This window comes from Carettochelys insculpta, chromosome 1 (genome assembly GCF_033958435.1).
Source record: "Carettochelys insculpta isolate YL-2023 chromosome 1, ASM3395843v1, whole genome shotgun sequence".
NCBI lineage: Eukaryota > Metazoa > Chordata > Testudines > Carettochelyidae > Carettochelys > Carettochelys insculpta.
Window position 1 is genome coordinate 117,950,557 of NC_134137.1, and position 23,918 is coordinate 117,974,474.

The 23,918-nt window shown below is 40.1% G+C and overlaps 1 protein-coding gene across 5 annotated transcripts in view; it reads left to right on the top strand.

Annotated features, from left to right (window-relative positions):
• The window catches only part of NAXD (NAD(P)HX dehydratase), an 89,291-nt gene that overhangs the window by 54,271 nt on the left and 11,102 nt on the right, over positions 1–23,918 (top strand). For 4 of the 5 annotated variants that reach the window (XM_074990272.1, XM_074990268.1, XM_074990277.1 and 1 more), the window contains 3 exons: positions 13,170–13,220; positions 13,298–13,402; positions 13,770–13,890. In XM_074990272.1, the coding sequence (XP_074846373.1) occupies positions 13,170–13,220; positions 13,298–13,402; positions 13,770–13,890 (277 nt within the window). Of the gene's footprint in view, positions 1–13,169; positions 13,221–13,297; positions 13,403–13,769; positions 13,891–17,220; positions 17,341–23,918 lie in introns of all 5 variants that reach the window. The other variant, XR_012644998.1, reaches the window with a different exon arrangement.

Below are 23,918 nucleotides of genomic sequence, written 5' to 3' on the forward strand. Positions count from 1 at the left end.
TACCCACATTAAATTTCATTTGCCATTTTGCTGCCCAATCACTCAGTTTGCTGAGATCTTTTTGTAGTTCTTCACAATCTGTTTTGGTTTTGACTGTCCTGAACAACTTGGTGTCATCTGCAAACTTTGCCACCTCACTGCTTACCTCATTTTCTAGATCATTGATGAACAAGTTGAACAGGATCGATCCCAGGACTGACCCCTGGGGAACACCACTAGTTACCCTCCTCCATTGTGAAAATTTACCATTTATTCCCACCCTTTGTTTTTTGTCTTTTAACCAATTCCAGATCCATGAAAGGATCTTTCCTCCTATCCCATGACCACCTAATTTACATAAAAGCCTTTGGTGTGGGACCGTGTCAAAGGCTTTCTGGAAATCTAGGTATATTATGTCCACTGGGTGCCCCTTGTCCACATGTTTATTAACCCCTTCAAAGAATTCTAACAGATTAGTTAGACACGACTTCCCTCTGCAGAAACCATGCTGACTTTTGCCCAACAATTCGTGCTCTTCTACGTGCCTTGCAATTTTATTCTTTACTATTGTTTCTACTAATTTGCCTGGTACTGATGTTAAACTTATCGGTCTATAATTGCCAGGGTCTCCTCTAGAGCCTTTTTTAAATATTGGCGTTATATTGGCCGTCTTCCAGTCATTTGGTACCAAAGTGGATTTAAAGGATAGGTTACAAACCACTGTTAATAACTCCGCAATTTCACATTTGAGTTCTTTCAGAACCCTTGGGTGAATACCGTCTGGTCCTGGAGACTTGTTACTATTCAGCTTATCAATTAACTCCAAAACCTCCTCTAATGTCACTTCAATCTGAGTGAGTTCCTGAGATTTGTCACCTAAAAAGGCTGTGCTAACAAGTGTGCTAAATGGTGTGCTAACAAGTGTGGAGAGCTGGTCAAAAAATAAAACTTTTCATTTATTTTTATTTTTGAGAAGCTTTTCAACAAAAAATGAAATAAAGCTATTGTAATTGCCCATTTCAGTTTGAAATTATTTCATTTCAACATTTTGAAAAGTTGGACATTTTCAATTAAGTCTAAAATTTTGTTGAAATTGAAAGTTGGAAAAAAAAATGCAGTCTAAAATTTTTGACCAGCTTATTTGTATTACAGAAGAGGCCTCTATAGCCTTTTCTTAACTGATACAAGAGGTGAGTTTTTTACTTCAGGGTAACTTACCCACATGAGCTATGCCTTAGGTAGATAACATAGCGGCGATCAAGTGCTTTAAATTAGCCATGTGATAAACTAGGCCAGTGTTTCTCAACCTTTTTTTTTTTTTTAAATAAAGTACCCCACCCCTTTAAATAAATGCAAGTACCCCCAGTGCGCACAATTTTCAGTTACACAGTTGTTTCCTACCATTGCAACACATTTATTTAAACAACTCAGTCGTGACTGGTTGGTTGGAAGATATTGCCTGTAGGCAATAAATTTACCATTGTACTTATGACTGTGGAAAAAGGGATAAATAAAAAATCAGATGAACATAAAATAAGTCCAATTTCTTATTCATAAAAAGGTTGAGAAACACTGAGTCACTGAGTATCCTATGTTGTCCACAGCCTCCGGAGAGCAAGAACTAACTTCTTGCAGTTAGTCACAGAATATTACCACTTCTGTCTCACAAAGGCCTTGATTAGAAAAACAGATCATGTTAAAAATGTTGACCAAGATTTTAAATATCACTTTGCATCTTGTGCAGACACAATTTTAACACCATTTTAAAATACACTAACTGGAGGGGTGGGGCACCATAGGGTCAGTCATGTTTGAATGAGGGTGTTAGTACAAACATAATCTGACTAGACTTCATCACTGCTAGTCAGTGTAGGAGCGTAAGCGCTGATGACTGTAACGTGGCGAGCGGAGCCTGATTAGATGCTCACTGCTGCAAGTTGGTAGGTCAGGAAGCTGGTGCAGAAGTGATGTCTTGATGGCAAGTCCAACTCTGTGGATTCTGTCTTCATTTTCTGGCCTGCCTTTCCAGAAGAAGGTGTAACCTCTTTTTGGTTCGCAAATGGATCCTTCCTCTGCCAGTCAGGTCTCGCTCAGGGCAGCTATGTCAATGTTATAATGCTCCAGTTCTCTTGCTATGAGGGCCGTTCTTCTCTCAGGCCTCACAGCATTCTCCCTGTCCAAGAGTGTGCAAACGTTCCATGCTGCAAATATCTTTCTTTTCACTGTTTTTCAACCACTGTGAGGGTAAAATTGCCAGCTGCAGTATGCTGGCCGTTTTGGTTGGGACAAGCAATTTTTGGGACACCTTTTCTAGTCCCCTCCCTCATTTTGAAGGTGAGTAGTGCTGTTCCTAAAAAGGCCTGAGGTGCTGCTGAACTCCTCCGTCATCCTGGGGTCAGAGTCAAGTGATCAAAGTCCACAGGCTGCCTAAGTGCAGGTTTGGAGCTACGACTCCCAGTGGTCACCTCCACCTCTCGTTTTGCCCTTCCGCAAAAAAGGCAATCAGCCAGACCAGCTGTGACAAAGCCCTTGGGATGGACGGTATCCCTGTTGAAATTTTCAAAGCGGCAGGACCAGTGTCACTTGAAACCTTTCACACACCTTGATCAGCATCTGGGAGGAGGAAGACATGCCCAAATACTTTAAGGATGCCACAATCATCTCACGACTTCAAGAACAAGGGCAACAAAGCTGACTATGGAAATTACCAGGGCATCTCCCTTCTCTGTACTGCTGGGAAGATCTTGGTTCGAGTCATCCTCAACTGTCTGATCACCAGCCTCTCAGAGGAGACCCTACCAGAGGACAGTGTGGTTTTCACCCAGGCCGCAGCACCAATGACAAGATTTTTGCTGTTTGTCAGGTCTAGGAAAAGTGCACAGAGCAGAACTTGGATCTGTATGCTGTCTTTATAGACCTGACCAAGGCGTTTGACACACTCAACAGAGAAGCCCTGTGGCTGCCTGAGAAGATTTGTTAACCTCATATGCCTGTTCCACAGTGACATGACTGACTTTGTTCTTTCAAAGGGTGAGTCCTCAGATCCATCTGAGATATCCAATGGTGTGAAGCAAGGGTGCATGCTGGCCCCAGTGTTGTTCAACCTCTTTTTCACGTGCGTCCTCAGCCACACAGTTAGGGACCTTTGGACCATGGAGTCTACATAAAATACAGACTTGATGGGTTGTTTTTGGACCTTTGTCGTCTGAATGCTAAAACCAAGATGCTTGAGAGGCTGATCCTTGAAGCCCTTTTTGCTGATGACTGTGCACTTATGGCATCCAAGGAATCAGATCTCCAGCTCAACGTCAACAAGTTTGCTGATGCCACTCGCCTCTTTGGTTTGACCATCAGCCTAGGAAAGACTGAGGTACTGTTTCAGCCTGCTCTAGAATCTGCTGCTCTCCCCCCTTCAATCTTTATTGAAGGAACAGTTAAAAACAGTAGAGAAGTTCCAGTACCATGGCACTGTGGTAGCCAGTGATGGCTCCCTTGACAAAGAAATATCTGCCAGGCCAGCCGGGCACTAGGACGTCTGAGAGCATGAGTGTTGACTCAGCACAATATCCGACACTCCACAAAACTGAAAGCGTACAAGGCTGTAGTCCTGACCGGTCTCCTGTATGGCTGTAAAACCTGGACCTTGTATAGAAAACATAGAAAACAGCTGGAGCGCTTCTACACATGCAGCCTGAGGTCAATGCTGCACATTCGATGGCACAACAGAGTTATGAACCTGGAAGTCCTACAAAGAGCAGGAACCACAAGCATCGAAGCCATGATTCTGAAAACCCAGCTTCGCTGGACAGGGCACGTCATATGAATGGAGGAATCAAGAATCCCTGAGCAACTCCTCCACGGTGAACTCTCCCAGGGCAAAAGGAATCAAGGTAGGCCTCGCAAGAGAGAGAGAGACTGCGTGAAGGCCAACATTGCTCATGCTGGTTTAAAACCAGATCAGCTAGAGCAGCATGCAAAAAACTGAACAGGCTGGTGTGCTCTCATACGACACGCATATGACAACTTTGAAGAGCAGCGACGCGTACGCCTCATTGATGCACATGAGAGGAAGAAAGCAACAGCAGCATCTGCACCAACAGAGCCAGGACAATTCCCTTGCCCCCCACTGTGAACGCCCATGCCGTTCAAAACTTGGTCTCCTCAGCCACATGCGAGTCCACAACCGATGAGCCTGTGCAAGCTCAAGACGTCATTGTTGGACATGATGGACTACCTACATACATACATACAATCTGACAACACAAACTGTCCTGTTTGCTGCTTTTTTGTATTTTTATATTTAAATAAGATTTCATTTGTTGGCAAAATTCTGGAGTTTTGTATCAAGGCATTTTGGTGTCTGGTTGAGTCACTCTGAATGCCATCTAGCTAGCATTCATAACCATCTGTAGTAAACTCTTTTTCATATCCAGCAGGACTGGGAGGTTTCTGGATATTCATATATGTTGGATAATAGAGAGGTATACCTAGCAATGCATAACATTAAAGAAAAACAAGATTTGATATTGAGAAACAGAGTATGCAGAGTATTTTATTTACCAACAGTAGTATTGTATGCTGTAAACTTATACTATATTTGCTGTATTTATTTGTATTTACTTTGACTATATTGTACATATAGAAAACATAACTAAAATTTACTTATGCTTAAAATGCCAGTTATTTGAGAGTTCTGGATAATAGAATGCTAGATATGAAAGAGTTTACTGTAATTTCTAAGATGTTAAACAGATAGCACTTGAATACTAACAGAGAGGAAGCCGTGCTAGTCTATACACTATCAAAACAAAAAGCAGTCAAGTAGCAGTTTAAAGACTAGCAAAATAGTTTATTAGGTGAGCTTTCGTGGGACAGACCCACTTCTTCAGACCAAGTGGGTCTGTCCCACGAAAGCTCACCTAATAAACTATTTTGCTAGTCTTTAAAGTGCTACTTGACTGCTTTTTGTTTAGATAGCACTTGTTTGATTTTTAATTGAAATGCTAGATGCTGATGCTTCCGAGATATGAAAAGAATCTAGGTTTCACTAAAATCCATGAGTATCACGTAGCTTGAACTGGGAACTTTTAAATTTGCGTCCTTGGGATAATCTGTTCAGTAGGATTAGATAATATCTGGGAAATCTAGGACTTCTACTCTTTGGTTGAAGTAAAGTATATTATTGCTTAAACTAGACTTGGATGGGCTTGGGGGAAAGTAGCTTGAGTTCCTTGAATGGTATGTATTCATACATGAATTTTGGTGGAAACATTTAAAAAGGTGATGCCTTATTTTCTGACCAACTGGAACAGCAGTTCAGAATCTTCTTACTGTACTATTCCCAGCATCTCAAGCATCTCTGTGGCTATTATCCCTCCCTTCTAGAGAATATGGTTTAGGCCAGGGTTGAAATGTTAAGGTTTTGTTATAGGTTGATAAACTGAAGAGATGATATGGAATTAAGATAATAAATGGTATTCAATTAAATTAAACCTTTCTGAATTAGGATTCAGATATTTGTAGTGCATTGAGACTGTGTCTACACTAGAGTTTTATCAACAAAACTGGGTTTTTGTCAATAAAACTCACGGAGCATCCACACTACAAATGCGTTCTGTTGAGAATCAGTTGACAGAATGCAGCAGTTTTCTCTGGAGAGTTAGGTTTCTCCTGTAAGGAGGCACAACACCTCTGTTGACAGATTGTCAACAAAAAGTAGCGTAGATGTTCCAGGGGGCCCTCTGTCAAGAGAAAAGGGTTCACTGGGCAGTCCTGTTTGCAGAGCTTCCAGTTGGCTTTTCTGTCGATGGAGGGCTGGGCAGTCTGGCTGCCCTCTGTCGACAGAGGGCGTCAATAGGGTGTGGTATGTTCTGTTGACAGAGTGTTAGGTGTGGATGTGTTCTGTTGACAGTGTCTGTTGGGAAATATGTCCTGACAGTAACTGCTGTCACCAAAACTCTGTATTGTAGACCCAGCCTGAAATATAAAAGTTCATATTGTAAGATTGTAGGGACCCTAATTAGCAGAAAGACAAGAGAAATGCAATATCTAAGTTATAAAGAAGTTCAGAGATCTCTTTAGAGCAATACATGTGAAGTGGATTTCCTTAAGACGCACCTTGAGGTGAGGGGAATGCAAATGCTCCCCCTCCAATGCCAGTCTTTTGAAAATACACTCTGGGGTTAAAGGCTCTTTGTATACTAACTACCTGCTTCTGACTGGAAAATCCAGTTCAGAGACTCCTGAATCCTGTATAAAAAGGGATCTAAACATACTGGCTACGTCTACACTAGCCAAAAACTTCTAAATTGCCATGCAAATGGCCATTTTGAAGTTTACTAATGAAGCGCTGATACATATTCAGCGCCTCATTAGCATGCGGGCCACCATGGCACTTTGAAATTGATGTGGCTCGTCCAGACAGGGCTCCTTTTCAAAAGGACCACAGTTACTTCCAAGTCCCCTTATTCCTATCTGCTCATAGGAATAAGGGGACTTCGAAGTAGCCAGGGTCCTTTAAAAAAGGAGCGCTGTCTGGATGAGCCGCACGGTGGCGAGCCCGTCAATTTCGAAGTGCCACAGCCGCCCACATGCTAATGAGGCACTGAATATGTATTTCAGAGCTTTATTAGTAAACTTCGAAATGGCCATTTGCATGGCCATTTCGAAGTTTTTGGCTAGTGTAGACACGGCCACTATGAGTGTGGTTATTCTGATATGAAGGTCTGATGAACTTGTAACCACAAGGATGTCCCTAAGTCAGTATTGCATTGCCAGAGCTGGTGTCAGAGTTGTGATGAATTCTAGTAAGCTCATTAACATGCTGTGTAGGTTCATTTATTGTTTCTGGTCTTTTTCTCTGCAATGCATTGTTCTTTATAAAATAAGCTTGCTTAGTACGAGTTGTATGTTAACTTAAGAGAAAAGAAACAGGTCTCCTATTACTGAATGAGAATGATACCCGGAAGGACAGGCAACTGTTCAGCCTAGGAATATCTTGGACAGAAAGGAGAGAGGCCCAGAGAGCCAACACTTTGGGAGTGGGAAGCCAAGAGTTGTTGTCCTTGCTGAACTGCTGAGGAGAGATTCAGGTGCAGTTGCTTTGACCTGTGAAAGCTCTTAATTGTGGTTTTCAAGTTACCTGGCAAAGTTTTTTCTTTTTGAATTCAGAGAGAGAGACTTAGAGATGGGTTTACCTATACCTGTTTTCAGTGCCAAGGAAAAAGGTTTGGGGAGTAATTTGTATGCAGTTTCTCCAGTTTTCTTACACACACACACACACACACATCTCCTAGAACTGGAAGGGACCTCAGGAGGTCATCTAGTCCAATTCCCTGCCCTCTTGGCAGGAACAAGTACCGTCCCTGACATCTATTTGCCCCATTCCCAAATGGCCTCCTCAAGGATTGAACTCACAACCCTGGGTTTAGCAGGCCCATGCTCAAACCACTGAGCTTAGTTTCAGTGATTAGGTGTTCGTGCTTTCTTTTATTTTTCCCAAACCATCTTATGTTTTTTCTCTTTCCTCTGCCAAAGATGCACTCTCCTTCTCCCTCTTTTAAATTGCAAGGTGATTGTAAACTTTTTAATGTATTCTGTACATATTAAAATTAATTAATTAATTAAAATTAATTTCTTGACCAGCCTCCAGTTGGCATTGTCTTAGTAAATGCAGAGTTCATGTATAGAATGGCACATATTTTCATAAAGTGGAAACGTCTGTTAGTGAAGGTTTTCAGAACCTCCTCTCCCCCAGTAGTGGTAACTTTTGTCACGCTAGGCAATGTCGGGAGTAAATCAGCAGGAACAGTAATTTCATCTGCTAAAAGACTAGTGCAGGTCAGCATGCTCTATCTAAAACTGCATTTTATTAGATATAAGCAACACAGTCATACCAAACAGGTTCAGAACAGCCTAGTGCCTAGCATTTTGACTGTTACTGAATAATCAACGGCACGTTAACAGCGGCCAGAGAGAAGAGGTATCAAGAAAAATGTGTCTCAAGATGGCTTCAGAGGATTGTTCCAAGTATACTTTTGATAATTACATTTTACCAAACACAGCTCAAAGTGATGCCCTACTTGGTTATCCCATCTCTTAATTTTCAATAAACGTTTAGTATTAGAGGTGCCCAGATTCAAGGTCTTCAGACCACCAAGGTTTTCAGTTTCACTTGTTTACTCCATCCCCACCTTCTATTCTGATTAGCAGAAAGTGCCAGCTAATTTTAACTTTGCCTCTAAAAGACTGCTTTACAGTTAGTCCTTAACTGTGTGGTGGTCTGTTGAATTCACAGTGGCTGAATGCACATAATATGGTTGCATTTGGTTTGATTACGTATTGATGTACACCCCCCCCCCGCCCAATCAAATTCAGGGTAACACCTAAATTGCAAGTATGTGTGTAGACATTCAGGCAGGAGCTTGGGCTGAACTGCAGGCCTTGAGGCTCTCCTTGCGGGGTCTCAGACAGAGGTGGAAGGTAACTAAGTAGAAATACTTCATTACACTCATTGAATACATTTTCAGGATTTGTGCTTTACCCAAGTAATTATCTTCACTAAGCTTGTTCTTTTATTCAAGTATTTTTAAAAGAAAACATGGTGCTTTTTGCTCACTTACCATTTCTGAAAGCGCTCACTCACTACTCTCATCACCCTACTAACAGGCTGCAAACCTGTATTCCAGTTTGCTAAAGCACAGCCTGATGTGCGATTATCCAGTTATGCAGTGACACCTTGTAAGAAAAAAATAACCAAGAAGCATAATGACCCTGCCAAAGAAGAACTCTTAATAGTTGCATCAGCACGTTTTCATTCAAAAACAGTATCTATGCAGGCACAACCAGCCCTAGACCTGAGCAACCAGGGCTGCTGCCCCGGGGTGATATACTGAGGGGGTTGAATATGAATAGTCTCATGTGACTTTCCCTGCAGCTAGCCAGCTAGATAGGGGGCGAAACCCAGCATCTTGGCCAAGGGCTGGGAGAACAGCAGCACTTACTCTGTTTCAGGTAATTCTTCTGCCCTGATGGGAGCAGCGGGATGGGTGCCCAGGGCAGGGGCTCCCCATTCTCCCTGGGACAGAGGGCCCCTGTAGAAGCCCTATGGCAAGAGGGTGGAGCAGGTTGTGCTAGAAGAGGCTGAGTCGGGTGGGTGGCTGAGTTTGGTGGCGAATTGAAGGAGTGTGTGTGTGTCTGTTCTGGCTGGCTGAGATTTGGAGATGGGAGGGGGGTATTAGTGTGTGTAGCTTCTTTTCTCTGTGTGCTGGCTGGCTGGGATTTGGAGAAACCCTGCTGTCTGGGTGTGTATTAGTATGGAGAGGTCTGGGTCCACCCCCTTCCTCTTGAGAGCTCCACAGGGGAACTGAGAAGGAGGGCTCAGCTACAAACTGGGGAGTGGGGTATGGTGCTTGAGTTTTTGTGGTGAGAACATTTAAATTGTGCCCCTCCCCTATCAGCAGCTTAGTTTCCCTCACATTTTTGGGTGGGTGCGGGGCTGCTGTGTCTTCTCCATTGTGAGGCGGGTGGGTGGGTGGAGAGGAGATATCTGTTACTGAAATCAGCTCTCCCGGGAGTTCCCTAGGGAAATAAGTCATGTCTGGCTGGATGGCTGAAACACGTTTACCTTCCTTTCAATTCTTGCCTCAGGTTTTGTTTGTTTTCACTATAGGTTGTACTTTTTAGTATGCTGCAATTTCTCAGGTCGGGGCCTTATTAAAACCCCTGACCTCAGAAATTTTTGAGCACAGTGTTGATATTGCATCAAGAGTAAGAATTTTTTTTTGCTCCAATTTTACTGCAAACTTTCATGCTCTGGAAGTCAGTGGGGCTCCTACTGTGAGAATCTGAAGTTAAAAAATGATTGTTGCGACTTTGTTTCAATGAGGCACTTAAACTCAGAGGAATTCAGTGGGAATATAGGCTCTGCCCCATCTGCCTTGCAGTGTTTCACCCCTGCTGTTCTGGCTTATAAAAAGGCTTGGTGGCTACACTTAAATTTTTAAACTTTTTGTGATACATTTTCAGCTTTTTGTCTTTTCATAATTTCTGTAATTTGACTTGTATTTAATTTGGTCACTCTTTTTAGTTTTAGAAATGAATGCTATTACTACATTTAAATTCCATATTTGAAATATAAATGCATACTATGTGTGTATATAGTACACACACACAGATACACACAAGTTTATATGCATATATGTGTGCGCACATTATGTGGAGGGGTTGTACACACACACACAAAGAAGCATATGAAAAATAATGGAGCCCTGTGATAACTCAGGTGGGTAACCATAGATTTCCATAGGATGGCTACATTTTTACTTCTGGATACTTGAGTACAGTCAAGATGCAACAGCTCTGTACATTCACTCAAGTAGATTTTCAGAAGGATCCTTTGACTTTTACTTAATTATGTTTTATCCAAAGTATACTTCAAGTAATTTTATTTGGGTACTCTCCCCACCACTGGTCTAAGATCCCAGACCCCAGCCTGAGTATGAATGTCTATGTGGTGATTTTTAGTCCTGCAGCCAGAGTCCTGCAAGCCTGAGTCAACTAGGGAAGGCCAGCTGTGGTCTTTTCTTGCAGCATTGACTATCCCTACAATCACCCTGTGTTCATTCTTTCCATCTTCTAGATGTTTACCACTATTAAATGTTCTGCAAGCGAATCATGTCCTCAGAACACCTTGCACTTCAGAACCTTCAATGGGTTTGCACAAGTGTTAGTGTTGTGGGAATGTAGTAAATAATTCTGTTTCCAGTGCAAGAGAGAGAATGAATCAAGTACTTTCTCCATTCTTTTTGCTCTGCAAGTTTAACAAATAAAAAGGACAATCCTGTAGGACCTTAAAGACTAACAAATGTGTTAAGTAGTGAGCTTTCATTGGTAAGATCAACTTTTTCAGATTATTGGAATAGAAAAGGACTACAATCTACTTTGTTACTGAAGGCTACAGGTATAATAAAAGAAACAAATCTATTGATCAAGATGATGTCATTTTTAAATAGGCTCTTCTCAGAGTATGCACTTTTTACCCAGGGTATCTTATAGAGAATTAACTTACTGCTGCTATAGATTGAGATTCAGCAGCTGTAGAAATCTTGTGGGTATGCTAATTGAAATGTGCAAATCTGAAGAGTTTTTCCTGAAGATGTTTTCTGCCCAGGAAGATTTTTATCTTTTGTTCCATTTGTTTGAATAAGAGTTGCCATGTTTTTAGAATAGAATTTAAACATTTAAAATTATTTTGATTATTTAGATACTGGGTAGACTGTTTTGCATTTTTTTACATTTTTTAATTCTTACTCTTTTATTGCCTTTTACTATTCGTTCAAATAGCATATTGGAGCTTGAGAAGTAGTGTGTGTCAAGCAGTTGGGTGTTTGTTATGACTTATCTGTCAAAAGTGAGTTATTGATGTTGGCATATAAAATAACTTAATTAGGTTCCAAACGCAAGACCCTGAAATGTGTGGGGTTCCCCTCCCATTCTGAACAGCGGAGTTTATCCTCTAGGGCGTTGCAGTCCTTGTAGAGGAGAAGACAGTCCATTTAAATGTCTCCTGACTATAGAGGATTACTGAGGTAATAAAGATGTGTCGTGTTTTGAAGGAGAGATTACCTTTTTATCTTATTACCTTTTGAGGGAAATAAAAAATGCAAATAAGATGCAGATTTACATAGCAGATGCCTCATTTTCTTCTTTTGAAAGAATATGAAAAGCAGTGTAGATGTGGCTCTTATGAAAATAAACCCCATCTTCGAAAGAACCCTTCTTCCTTTTAAAAAAAAGGAGGAGGGGGGGGAAGAAGGCTTCTTTCAAAGATGGTGTTTACTTTTGAAAGAGCCCCATCTACACTGCTTTTCTTCTTTTGAAAGAATATGCAAATGAGGCACCAGGCATGTAAATCTGCATCTTATTTGCATTTTTTATTTCCTTCATTAGCATGCCTCTTTTGAAAGAGGAATGCAAGTGTAGACACAGCCTCAGAGGAAATGACTAAAATCATGGAAAAAATAGAACTGTTTCAGTGAAGAAATGATTTAGTGAACACGATAGATGTGTATGCATAAAAAAACCCAACTAGTATAGACAATGCAAATTGGGCGCTGTTATTTGCTCTCCTTCATAATATAACAATAGGGTACATTTGGTGAATGTACATGATAAGGAAATACTTTTTACACAATATATAGTTAATCTGTGGAGCTCATGTGATATCATCTGAACTCAATATAGTAACATTAAAAATTATCAGACATTTAAATGAATAACATCTATTGTTACATTATTTGGGGGAAAGCTCTAAACCCTCAAGCATTAGTGCATAAGCTAAGAAAAAAACTTCCTAAAAGATTTTAGTAATTGCTGCTGCCTTTCAGGTATGATGGGATAGAGGCAGACAGTTTATTTTCGGACTGGTGTATGTACTAGTTGCAAAACAAGTTTGCAAATAAAACCCCACCCTTCCTGTTTGTTTCTAGACCCATTCTGCTAATGTAAAATCTCCATTTCATAAGCAAAACTGCACATCTCATGCTTTGTCTTGTCATACGAGGTATATTCTTACCCACACAGTAAAATGACTGTTATGCTCAGAAAAGTGAGTAACTTCTGTTTTGCTCACCAGATACAGTTTGTCATCTTACTCCTTTTCTGAACAAAGATCTTTTTACTGCATTTTACTGATCAGCTTTGTAGAGCCAATAGAGCCATGAGAGTACAAGTTGGATGGTGGTATTCTTGTTTCAGTTGCATGATTCCATTGCTACTGGTTATGTGTAAAGCCCTGCAAATCTGTACATATATGCTTTATATCTGTGGGTTTCAGCAGCTGTGTGTGCTGCTGCTGCAAATGTCTGCAGCTCATTTACACATATGCAGAAACCAGTTTTATTTAGAACCTTGCAAATTTGCTGATATTTGCTTTATGTCTGCAGGTATCCACACCTGCAGATGTTGAAGCTGATATTTGTGGCTCATTTTTGCAGGCGGGGGTACTAATTTTGTATCCATGCAGCAGGGACGTCCCAAGGGATGTCCCATTATTTCTTTGAAATCATGCTCAATATGACCAGTCTCATTAGGCAGCATTTTTTAAGACTGAAGTAAACTGCTGAATTTCCTTTACATCTTTTGGGAGTTAATGTACCAACCATCTTAACAATCTTTTACGTTTCTTACAGGGTATTATAGAAAAGGCCAAGGTCAAAGGAATTCCGATTGTTATTGATGCTGTAAGTATTTGTTCATACATTTGTTTGTCTGACATTTTAAAAGCTATTAAACAAATTCTTTTAACTGTCTTGTGCAGGATGGATTGTGGCTCATTTCCCAACAGCCTTCCATTATTCAAGGTTACCAGCGAGCCGTTCTTACTCCAAACTATGTGGAATTTAGCAGACTTTATGAAGCTATGGTGAGCTGCTAATTGATTTTTTTTTGATGATTCATACGCATGTATTCATTTCATTTTTTAAAACATATATTTTGATATTGTATCAAACACTTCCATACTGTTTATCATCTATGTAACAAACTACCCTAGGGATAAGGTAATGTGATAGCTGTCATGACAACACTGGATCAGTGCTTGGCACATCTTTAAAGCAAGAAAAAAGAGGTCCTTTTGTAACAATTTTCTTTTTGGCAGCACAAAATGGGTGGAAAAAAAAAATAAAAAAGCAAAGGAAGATTGAAAGTAACATCTTTTTCCTAAACTAAATTTGTTTGGTTTTGCAATAATGGTAAAATAAATAATTCTCTATGGTATTCTTGTATTGTAGCTCAGAGACCCTGTGGATAGTAATGATCACCATGGGTGTGTGTTGCGGCTCAGTCAAGCCATGGGGAATTTGACAATTGTTCAGAAAGGAGAACGAGATCTTATTTCAGATGGAGAAAAAGGTAAGCGAAGTCTTTAGCTGTATGCTTTTGGGTTTTTTGAAGTTTTTTTTTTTTGTTTGTTTTTTTAGTTGCGTCAATCAGTAGCTCATGCCTTTGATTCAAGGACTGACTGATAAGCACAGAAACTTTAGATACCTTTTGAAGCTTGATGCTTAAAAAACAGGTTTCATTGTTTTAGTGGCCTTGATGTGCACGTTCTTTAACTTCTCTGTTCCTGTCTTTAAAATGGGTTTAATACTTCTCTGCATCATATGGTTGTTCAGAAGCTTAATTTTTTGTGACACTCTTTAAAATCTTCAGATGAAAGCAGTGCAGGTGTAATTTCAGTATGTTAACAATTAGTTTGTTGTTTCTCTACATAATCTATTGGATGGTTCCATCAACTACTGGATCACCTCATGTTGTCCATAGTCTTACCTAGATCTGTGAACTCTCTACCAACAGCACTATAAGCAGTGATCTATATATCGCTCACATCCGTTAGATTTAACATACATGCCATATATTTTATAGTCTTTAGACCAAACAATATTTTTGCTAAACTTTTTGTAGGTAACAGCTGTTCCCTTCAAAACTTTTATGTACAAAAGTTGTTAAATTACTACTTAGTGGTTTAGAAAAAGGAGTTGTTTGCTTGACATCAGGATGTTCCGATAATCAATGCTTTTTTTGTGCTTGCTTTTTTTTGCAAAAACGGTGTTGCTGATAATTAATAGAAAAGTCAAACAAAGCTGTAAAGCCTGTATGAGCTTGTTTTATATACAACAAGCAGGAGATGACTGACACATAATGTGAGCTGTTGTGAACCACCAATCTCAGACAAAAGTGTATATGCCAATTTAAGTTATGTTATATATACACTGTCAGAAATCAAAATATTCTGACCTCCAGTTGTATGTCTGTCTTGTGGATGTGGTTGTAGTTGCCAGCAGTGTTTTAGAGCTGCTTAGGATTTTGGCAATATTTGTTACTTGGTTGCTTCCTTATAACTTAACAGGTGTTTTCCTGGATGATAGAAATCGAGGCACTAGCTCTGTTCTCCTTTTGAAAACTACCCATTCAGCTCTCTGCTCACTCCTTGCCAAGTGCATCCTTGCAATCTTCTAGCAGATGGTGCCACTCAGCCCCACTCTCACAGGATTCAGAAAACATGAGAGGGGCAGTGCCTCGACTGTCTTCCAGTGTCTTTTGACCACCAGGTGTACAGAGCTCAGTTAAGACTTCATGTCTGAGATGGCCTCATGTTGTTGTCCCCCTTCCCCATACATGGCTTTGCATGCTATTTTTTCATAGTTGTTTAGCCAGGCATTTTGTTTCTCATTTAAAAAATTAAAACTTTCTGTGACCAGGCCATTACAGATGTTGACAGAGGCTCAGCTATGTTAGGCTACTTCTCTTACTTGTTATATTGGTCCAATCAGACCACGTATTCACCATTTTCTCCATCTTTAGTCCTTTGATGTCTCAGGCAGCATCGTTGACATAGCAAAGAACGCAGTTTTGAGGGCCTGCACTTAATACAGAGTTACAGTGTGTATTACAGACATCCATGTCTATCATCTGCCATGCCTGGGAAGAGGTTATAACTAATACAAGTATTCATTTTGCAAAGTGTATCTCAGACTTCTGCTGACAAAGATGTTCTTTGGCCTCAGCCAAGTGAGCCTCCCAGACATGAAGTCTCCATTCTTAAGAGGCATGTTAATGCCTCAGAACTGCTTCTCCTAATTGAAGGAGGGTACTGCTTGCTGCTTTTGTGCTGCAACTAAGGACCAGTCTCCATGCCAGGTCTTTCCAAGATCTGTAGTCTTTATTTCTGCTGCTTCATCTGTCACTGTAGTCTCTTGACCTAATGTAATTGTTTTTACTGGATGGGACAACACACGTGAGGATTCCAGTCTGAGGAAAATCCATATTATTGGAGTAGGACATTGTGCCCTAGGCACAATTCCGTGTTCTGGAAGACTTATATACTCCTGTGGCCTACTTTTTTTGTTTTTTTTTGTTTTTTTTTAAGTTGCCATCTTCCAAAAATTTTTATCCTTTAACTTTATCCTTCCAGGCAGCTAGCTGCTCTTTAACTTATGCATTTCATGCACCAATGCTTATTGTTGAAATACTACAGCTTCTAGGCTTGATCCTTAAGCTTACTTGCCTCTTACACATTTGGGCTACATCTATACTAGAACGTTTTTAGACAAAACTTGCAGAGCATTCACGAACAAAATGTGTTTTGTTGACAGAAATGGTCGATGCAAAAGCTGTGTAGATGTTCCAGGGGTCCTTTTATCAACAGAGTGGATCAAAAGATTGATTCACTTTTATGTGTAGACAGTCTGTCAACAGAAGCTTTGTTGGAACATCTCCTGTGACAGTAACTTCTGTAGACAGATGTTTCTAGTGTAGATGTAGCCTTAGTGAGAAAACCTAAAAACTAAATGTGAACATGCTATAGAAGAGGTAAAAGCTGGAATTTTAAAAAGAACTTTCAGGCTGCTTTTTGCTTATTTGGTTCAGATGAAAGCTTTATGAGGATGCAGCTGTCGGTAGCAGAGAAAACTATAGATTGATGAGCATTATTTTTTTAATCTCTTGGTTACATTAGCTAATTGCATACTTCTATTCAGACATTTGTAAGGCAAATACATAGTCATCACGAGTAGCCTTTTTGTTTGGTATTTGAAACTGAGTCACAGACTAAAGAAGCTCAATTTATTTAGCTTAAAAAGGAGAAGGTCACAGGGTAGCTTGATCAGACTCTGTAAGTAAGTACTGACATGGAAAGAAGATTTCTGATAGTAGGGAGCCTTTTAACCCAGCAGAAAAAATAACATAATGAGTTCCAGGACTGGAAGCCAAAGTGAGATGAATTCAGAATAAAATAAGACCTGTATTTTTAACAGTCAAGGTAACTAAACATGGTATCAATTTACCTAGGGATGTCATGGATTCTCAGTCACTTCTTGCAGTCTGTTAAAATCAAGATTGGATTATATCTTTGTAGACTGTATGCTACAGCTCAAACAGAATATACACACGTGATGCAGAAGCCCATGTGGTGCAGTTCTGTGGCTTGTTATTCAGCACGTCAGACTCAGTTGTCATAAAGGTCCATTCTGATCTGTGAATTCTTTATTCACATACAAAGTTTTATCTGAGAAACTAGTAAATAAAAAATTCTACCATTTCCTGGAGAGTGAGTTGTAGTAACATTTTTAATAGTATCAGCCTGAGGTATGCATTGCTGGCTGCCCAGTGAACATAATTGGCAAGGCTTTTGGTTAAGTTTTGTACACATTTTTTCTTTTCTTTTGCAATTCTGCGTTATAGCCTGCTCTACAGTTGTTGGCTTCCAGCCCTACAAAGATGTGCCCCACCATTCTTTTGGTAGGTGATATCAGTACCAGCACTGATCAGGGCAGGCGGGAGTACTCAGCATAAAGGGTAAAGGTAAGTCAGCTTTTATTCAATATGGCACAGCTCTCTAAGGTGGTTTTTTTTTTTTTTATTATTATTATTCTTTGGAGAACTGGGCAATAATAAAGTGTGGTTATACTAGTTTTTCTTCCTAACAAGTTTAAAATTTAGTTAAGTCCTTGACGTACCTCTGTTTTGACTTTTAAAAAATATGTTTTCCTCCAGCCCCAGATCAGTTACTGTCTTCTCTCCTCAAGGCATAAAGACAGAGCCTCTGAACATAGCCAGCTAGCTTCTTCCCCAAACTTCCCTCTGCATGTTATCCTCTTTGGTTTCTCTCCTACCACCTGGACACATGCATGAAAAAGTAGGAAAGCATGAGGTGATGAGACTCTTGCTTTTGCACATTGGTTAAAAAGTCACCTCCTGCCATAGGTGTGCCAGTCTTGCGCGCCTCAGGCCTCAAATTAAAAGTTCCAATTCCTCCCTACCACTCCCTTGATGGCTGGATAAGTGGCTGTCCAGCCGCTTATTAGAGTTCCTGTGTTGGTCGGCTGCTTTTATAAAGTCCGAGCATCCAACAGATGGTTCTGCAGTCTTAAGGAGGGGACAGGATATTTGTTCCCTTTCTATGTCTCCAAGCTGAACCCGGTTGAGAGATTGAACCAATACGCTGGAACTGTAGTATGCGCTCCACTGAGTCTGTATTCTCCCTGGCAGTGTTTTACGCTGTCTTAGTTTCTGTTTGCATCAAATAAATAGAAATGACTAGAAGATTAAAATAAAATCTGATCTTTTTATAACTTTTTTTAAATATTTGGTGTCTTACTCGCAAGGACTTAGCTAAATTTTAAGTGTGATTAGGGAATATAACAGTATAAACACCCTTTAAATAAAAGCCAGCTTACATTTCCCACATCACTAGAGTGATTACTTCAGCCTAGTCATTAGCGTTTATATTGCTGTGCTTTTGCATGCTGGGGCATGTTACTAGGATTCCTTTATGGACCAACCTGCAATAGAGAAAAGGTTAAATATTACGCATTAGTATGAATATTTGCCAGGTCAAATAAATGTATCAATTGGGAATATAATTCAATTGAAATTACTTTCTTAAAGCTGACTCTTCTGTTTAATTAAGCAAAATGGTCCTGGATAGCTATCCACATAAGTGGGGGGAGGGGAGAGGGAGAGAACGAAGTAATGTTGTGTGAGGATCACTGATTACCCCGAAGGTGGGTAAGCGGCATTATCCCCAATTAATAGATGGGTAAACAAGCATAGGGAAAGACAAGCGACTTGCCTGAGCTATTACAGACAGTAATCAAGCAGGCATAGTCAATAATAGAACTAGGCCTACTCATATATATTTCACTTTGTCTTTACACTAGTCTTTATTTTTACCAGTATTACTTGTGCATTTCGTCACAGCTTAAACTTGCCCATATCTCTCATTTAAAATATGACTACATAAAAACCCATTAAAAGTGAATTTATAAAATTAACCTTATTGTTCCGATTAGTATCAGCATTGATGGCATACCGTGGATACCCCGAGTTGTGCTGTGTGGAATCACTTTCATTCCTTTGGACTTTTCTGATTATAACATATGTAAGATGGCTCACTTATAACCTGTTTTCACTTCCTGATTTTAGAGTGAGATTATCCATGCTTGATATTAGCAAAGTTTAGCACATTGTTTTTTGAAATCTTGAGGAGATTTCCTAGCCGTTTTGATTAGAATAAAGAGAAAATCTTTTAAGTAGCGCATCGTCGCAGCAGTCTTGTGCTGGGTTTTTAGTGTCCAGTGAGCTACAAAACAGGAACGCCTTCAACCCAAAACTTCTTGGCAATGGTAGTGGGGCATAAAGGTTGCTAGCTACTGTGTCCTCTTAATATCTGAGCACCTTACAATTTTTGATATGTTTTAACCTCAGTATATCCTTTTGAGGTAGGGAAATGCCCATTTTATGCATAAGAAATTTAAAGCACAAGAGATTCTGAATGATTTGATGAGGAAGTCTGTAGCAGAGCTAAGAAATAAACCAGAACCACTATATCGACTGATGATATTTGCTCCAAATCTCATGTTCTATATTCTTAGGGTTTAAGACCAGCAGGCGACTATTATGTCATCTAATCTGACCTACAGTACAACACAGACTATTAAATTTCACCCAGTTGTCCTTTTTATTGAGCTCAATCACTTGTGTTTAGCTAAAACCAGTCTTCCCTGAACTCATTTAGTTTTCGTAGGTTGTTGCAATGGTTGATCACCTTCACCACTGAAATTCTTGATCTGATTCCTTATTTTATTTGTCTGGCTTTGGCTTCTAGCCTTTGGTTCTTGTTTTACTTTCTCAACTAAAACGTCCCTTTATGCCTGTTTCCTCTTTTGACAATACTTACACCCTATAATCAAGTCACGTGTTCATGTTTTTGACAAAAATAAACAGTTTGAGCTTCCTGCTGTAAGACATTTCCTTTATTTATTCATTATTCATAAAATAATGTTTATGGCTTTTTTCTGCACCAGCTCTAATTTTTCAACGTTATTGTTAAAACACGGACATCAGAACCAGATACAATTTTCCAGTACCTATTTCACCAATGCCGCATGGTACTCCTCTTCGCTTGTTCCCTGGGGATAGGGCCAAAGATCACATTAGCTCATTTTGCCATAGCATTCTGCTGGAGCTCGTATTTAGTTTGTGCACTGTGGAACCTAAAGCCTTTTCAGAGTGACTGCTTTCCAGGATTTTCTGTAGGTGTGGCCTGCATTCTTTACAAGTGGTTGCAACAAAATACATGTTGTATAAATGAGCCCAGATTAGAGAGGTACAGATTTCTGCATATGACTGCCCTCTCCATCACTGTAACCATTCTGGTAATCTTTGTGGTGTTTGCAGGTTTTATCAGCAGTGGTTTTATGTTTATTTCCAGATTATTGATGAAAATATTGAATAGTGTCTAGATTTTACCCAGATTCCTACTGGAAACACCCCAGTCAGTGATGATCCAACACTGATAACGACTTTTTTAGAGTCGTCAGCCAGTTTTTTAATCTATTTAACAAGAACTCAGTTGATACTGCCTAATTCCAATTTTATGAGCGTTCTGAATATGCTAAGTCAAACACTTTATATGAAGTCTTAAGTTTATTATATCAATGGACGTATCTTTGTCAACCAATTTTACAGTGTGTCCAAAGAATAGAATCAGATTTTATATGCCAGGATCTATTTCTGTAAAACCATGTTGACTTTTTTTTAATTTATATTCCCACTGTTTAGTGAGTGAACTACATGTCAGCTTTTCTGGTATACTTTCTGGGATTAATGTCAGGCTAACTGCTCTGTATCTACTCAGATTATCCTGCTTGCTGTTTTTGAATATCATTACATTAGCACTCATCCAGTCTTGTAGAATTTCCCCAGTGATCTGTGATTTATTTGCAATTAACATCAGTAGGTGAGAGAGAGATCTTCAGCCAACTCTTGCTTATCTTGTTTATCCCTTGCAATTCTTGTCTAACATCCTCTTTAGTCCCTAATGGACTAGAATGTACTTCATCCTTGTATGATACAACTACAACAATCCTGCATCTTTCCAAATGCAGAAAAGTAATATTTACTGAATTATCTTTTGCACCAGTCAGTAACACCTTACCACGTCTGTCTAATGATGGACTAACACTGCTCCCACTAGCAGCCATTGCTCCATGCCGGATATGTGAAAGGTCAGTCACGTGGCCTTTCCTACCCCTTTCTGAAAGCTCTGTTGCTTAGATTTTGCCTCTGGGGAAGAGACCTGATCTAAATTCTCAGTACTGCAGCACTATATTCCCTCTAATTTTTTCCCATCTGTGTGGAATAGATTTTATGTGCACCAAAATGTGCAGATGTGCACCACTGTTTGAAATACATGCTGCCAGCTGCGGGGGTGGGGAGTTGGAGATGGCATTTGAATCTCTCCTGCTCAGCGACCCAAGCACTCCCCTTGAAGGGAATGCTGCTGCAGAACCAGTTTCTAAAACAAGGTAGCTGCAGTTCCTCTGGGGGTAAAACAGGTCTCCTAGGCTATGTCTACACAGCACTCTAGCCTCATTTGCATAGCTAATTTCCAGTTGATTTTGAAATATGCCTCAAAATAGCCTCCCTGTACGACTCCTGCAATGAGGTGTACAGGGATGCTGGAATAGCCTGCCTGTTATCTCGAACACTGTTTTGAGACAAGGGGCACGTTCTTTAGACATGGGGAGCTGTTTCAGGAAACTGCTGTATCCTGAAATAGTGCCTGCCCTGTAGACGTAGCCTTCCTGAGCTGGTCGGATTTTTGAAAAAGCATCACGCAGTTGTGTCCTAGGAGGCTCTGCCAGTCTATCAGTTTATGCCTTTGTTATTGCTTGGAAGTATCTAATTCCTTTTCATCTATTTTAATTTTAAAAGTTCACAGGTCTTAATACTGGTCATCAGCTTTTTCTTTTCTTTTTGCACTGCTTACTGCAGCATGTCAACCTTCTATTCGGAAACATACCTTGAGTTACTGAGTCTTTTGAAGTGCTGTGGTCCCCATTATGCTAATAAGGCACTGCATATTCATGGCAGTGCCTCATTAGCATCTTTTGAGTAGGTTCATTATCATGCTCCTTTCGAAGTTCTGGGGCTCGTGTAGACCTATCCAGAATGTATAATCCTCCCACCAGGCACTGAGGCCGGTGTGTGAAGGGATTATTTTATTTTATTTTTTTATTTAAAGTTGGGGGACTATGTCAGTGAGAGTGGTTTTTGTTGCTCATTTGTGTGACTCCCAATTGATTTTTCTGTGGGTCAGTGAGCCACAATCCAAAAATGGCTCCCCATCTTGCATTATAGTTTTCTTTTATAATTGGTTTAGTTTGAAGATTAGTTACTTCCTGGACAATTCAGAATTGACTAGAAGGCTAGGGACTCTGAGGTTGTGGTAAAGGATGAGCCATAACTAATAAGAAGGGGCTGCTCAGCTGCCATTCAGAAGGCCAAAAGAGCTTTGAATGTAGGATTTTCCATCCTGCCTCCTGTTAAGAGTTTAGATCCTTCCAGTAACAATCGTGTGAGATGTTATCTTCAGAATAGCAGAAATAGAGATTTCCCCCAAACTCTATCCATTTGTTATACCATTAACTCAAAACAGCTCCAACCTTTGAGACTTGATGCACGCATACTGCTTGCCAAGAAACATATCCAAAGCCTAATTTAGGTGGGAGTTGTGGGGGCAAGAGAAAGAGGAGTAATTGGAAAATCAATGTCTGGGTATGTTGTGGTAGCATCTGCTAAAATGTTGTTAGTGGTTAATGAATCCATGCCCTCTTGAAGCACCGTTGGTGAGACTCATGAGCAGAGACTACTGCTGAGACAATTGGCAGGAGAGAGAGAAACTTAGTGTATTTCCCCTAAACACCCACAAAGAGGGGGAGAGAGAGAATACAGCTGTGGAGCTGAAACAGAAAGGATGTGATTGTGATGATAACTGGATTTTGAATGCCATTGTTTGTGGAAATTTATTTGCACATCCTTAACTTTTCATGCAAATTGCTCTATTTTCTACATAAAAAGGCTCAATGGCTCCACTGCAGAAAATTCGAGGCAGAGAAGCTCAGGTATTTTAGACAGACAGAAATGTTCAGGGGTCTTACGGAAACTAAGGCCAGGGACAGCTGCCCCAATTCGTCCTGTGAACAGGATGGCTCTACCGGGACCCAGAGTTGAACATCAGAGAACCGGAATAGGGATTGCTGTCCCAAGTAATTGCTCTCATGTTGGGGCACATGCTGTTTATTCTGGATCTGGGGGAGGCCTAGTATCCCTTGTCTCAGCCCAGCAACAGAGAGAAGAGAGTAAGACCAGTTGTTTGCCTGGAGGAAAGGTTTTGGAGTTGATATGCCTGAATTCATTTTGTTTCCTTTTTATTTGTTTTATGATCCTTTGCAGCTCAATATATGGAGAATAGAGGAAAGTGATCCTGTGGGCATTATGAGTTACATTACAGCTAAACTATTTGCATGGTCCTACTATCTTGAATTCACTCCAGAAAAAAATCTGTGTGACCGTGAACCTGGATGCTATCAGAGTAAAAAATGGGAAATCTAATACCGTAACTTAGCCTTTCCATAGTAACACTGACGACAAAGGACAGAGGCAAGTATCAGTCTGAACTTGCCCCTGGGAACCTATTAAGCACAGATTATCTCTTCCCTAAATAAAAAGGAAAATACACCTCTCCCCAGAAGTGTCAAAAGGTGTCATAGTTAACATTTCTAAAAATAAAACCCATTGCTTATATAATTTTTCATCAGTAGATTTCAAAGCTCTTAATAAAGGAGGTAAGCATCATTATTCCCATTTTACATATGGGGAAGCTGAGATACAGAGAGATTAAATGACTGATACACAGAGAAATGAAATGACTTCCCATGGTCTCTAGCAGGCCAGTGGCAAAGAAGATTTGAAGCCAGGTCTCCTGAGTTCCAATCCAGTGCTCTATCTTTTACGTGGCTTCTATAACAGTGACAGCATGGCTGTGGTGCATGTATGGTAAAGTTTCTTACATTTAACAGGCAAAGCTATTTTAT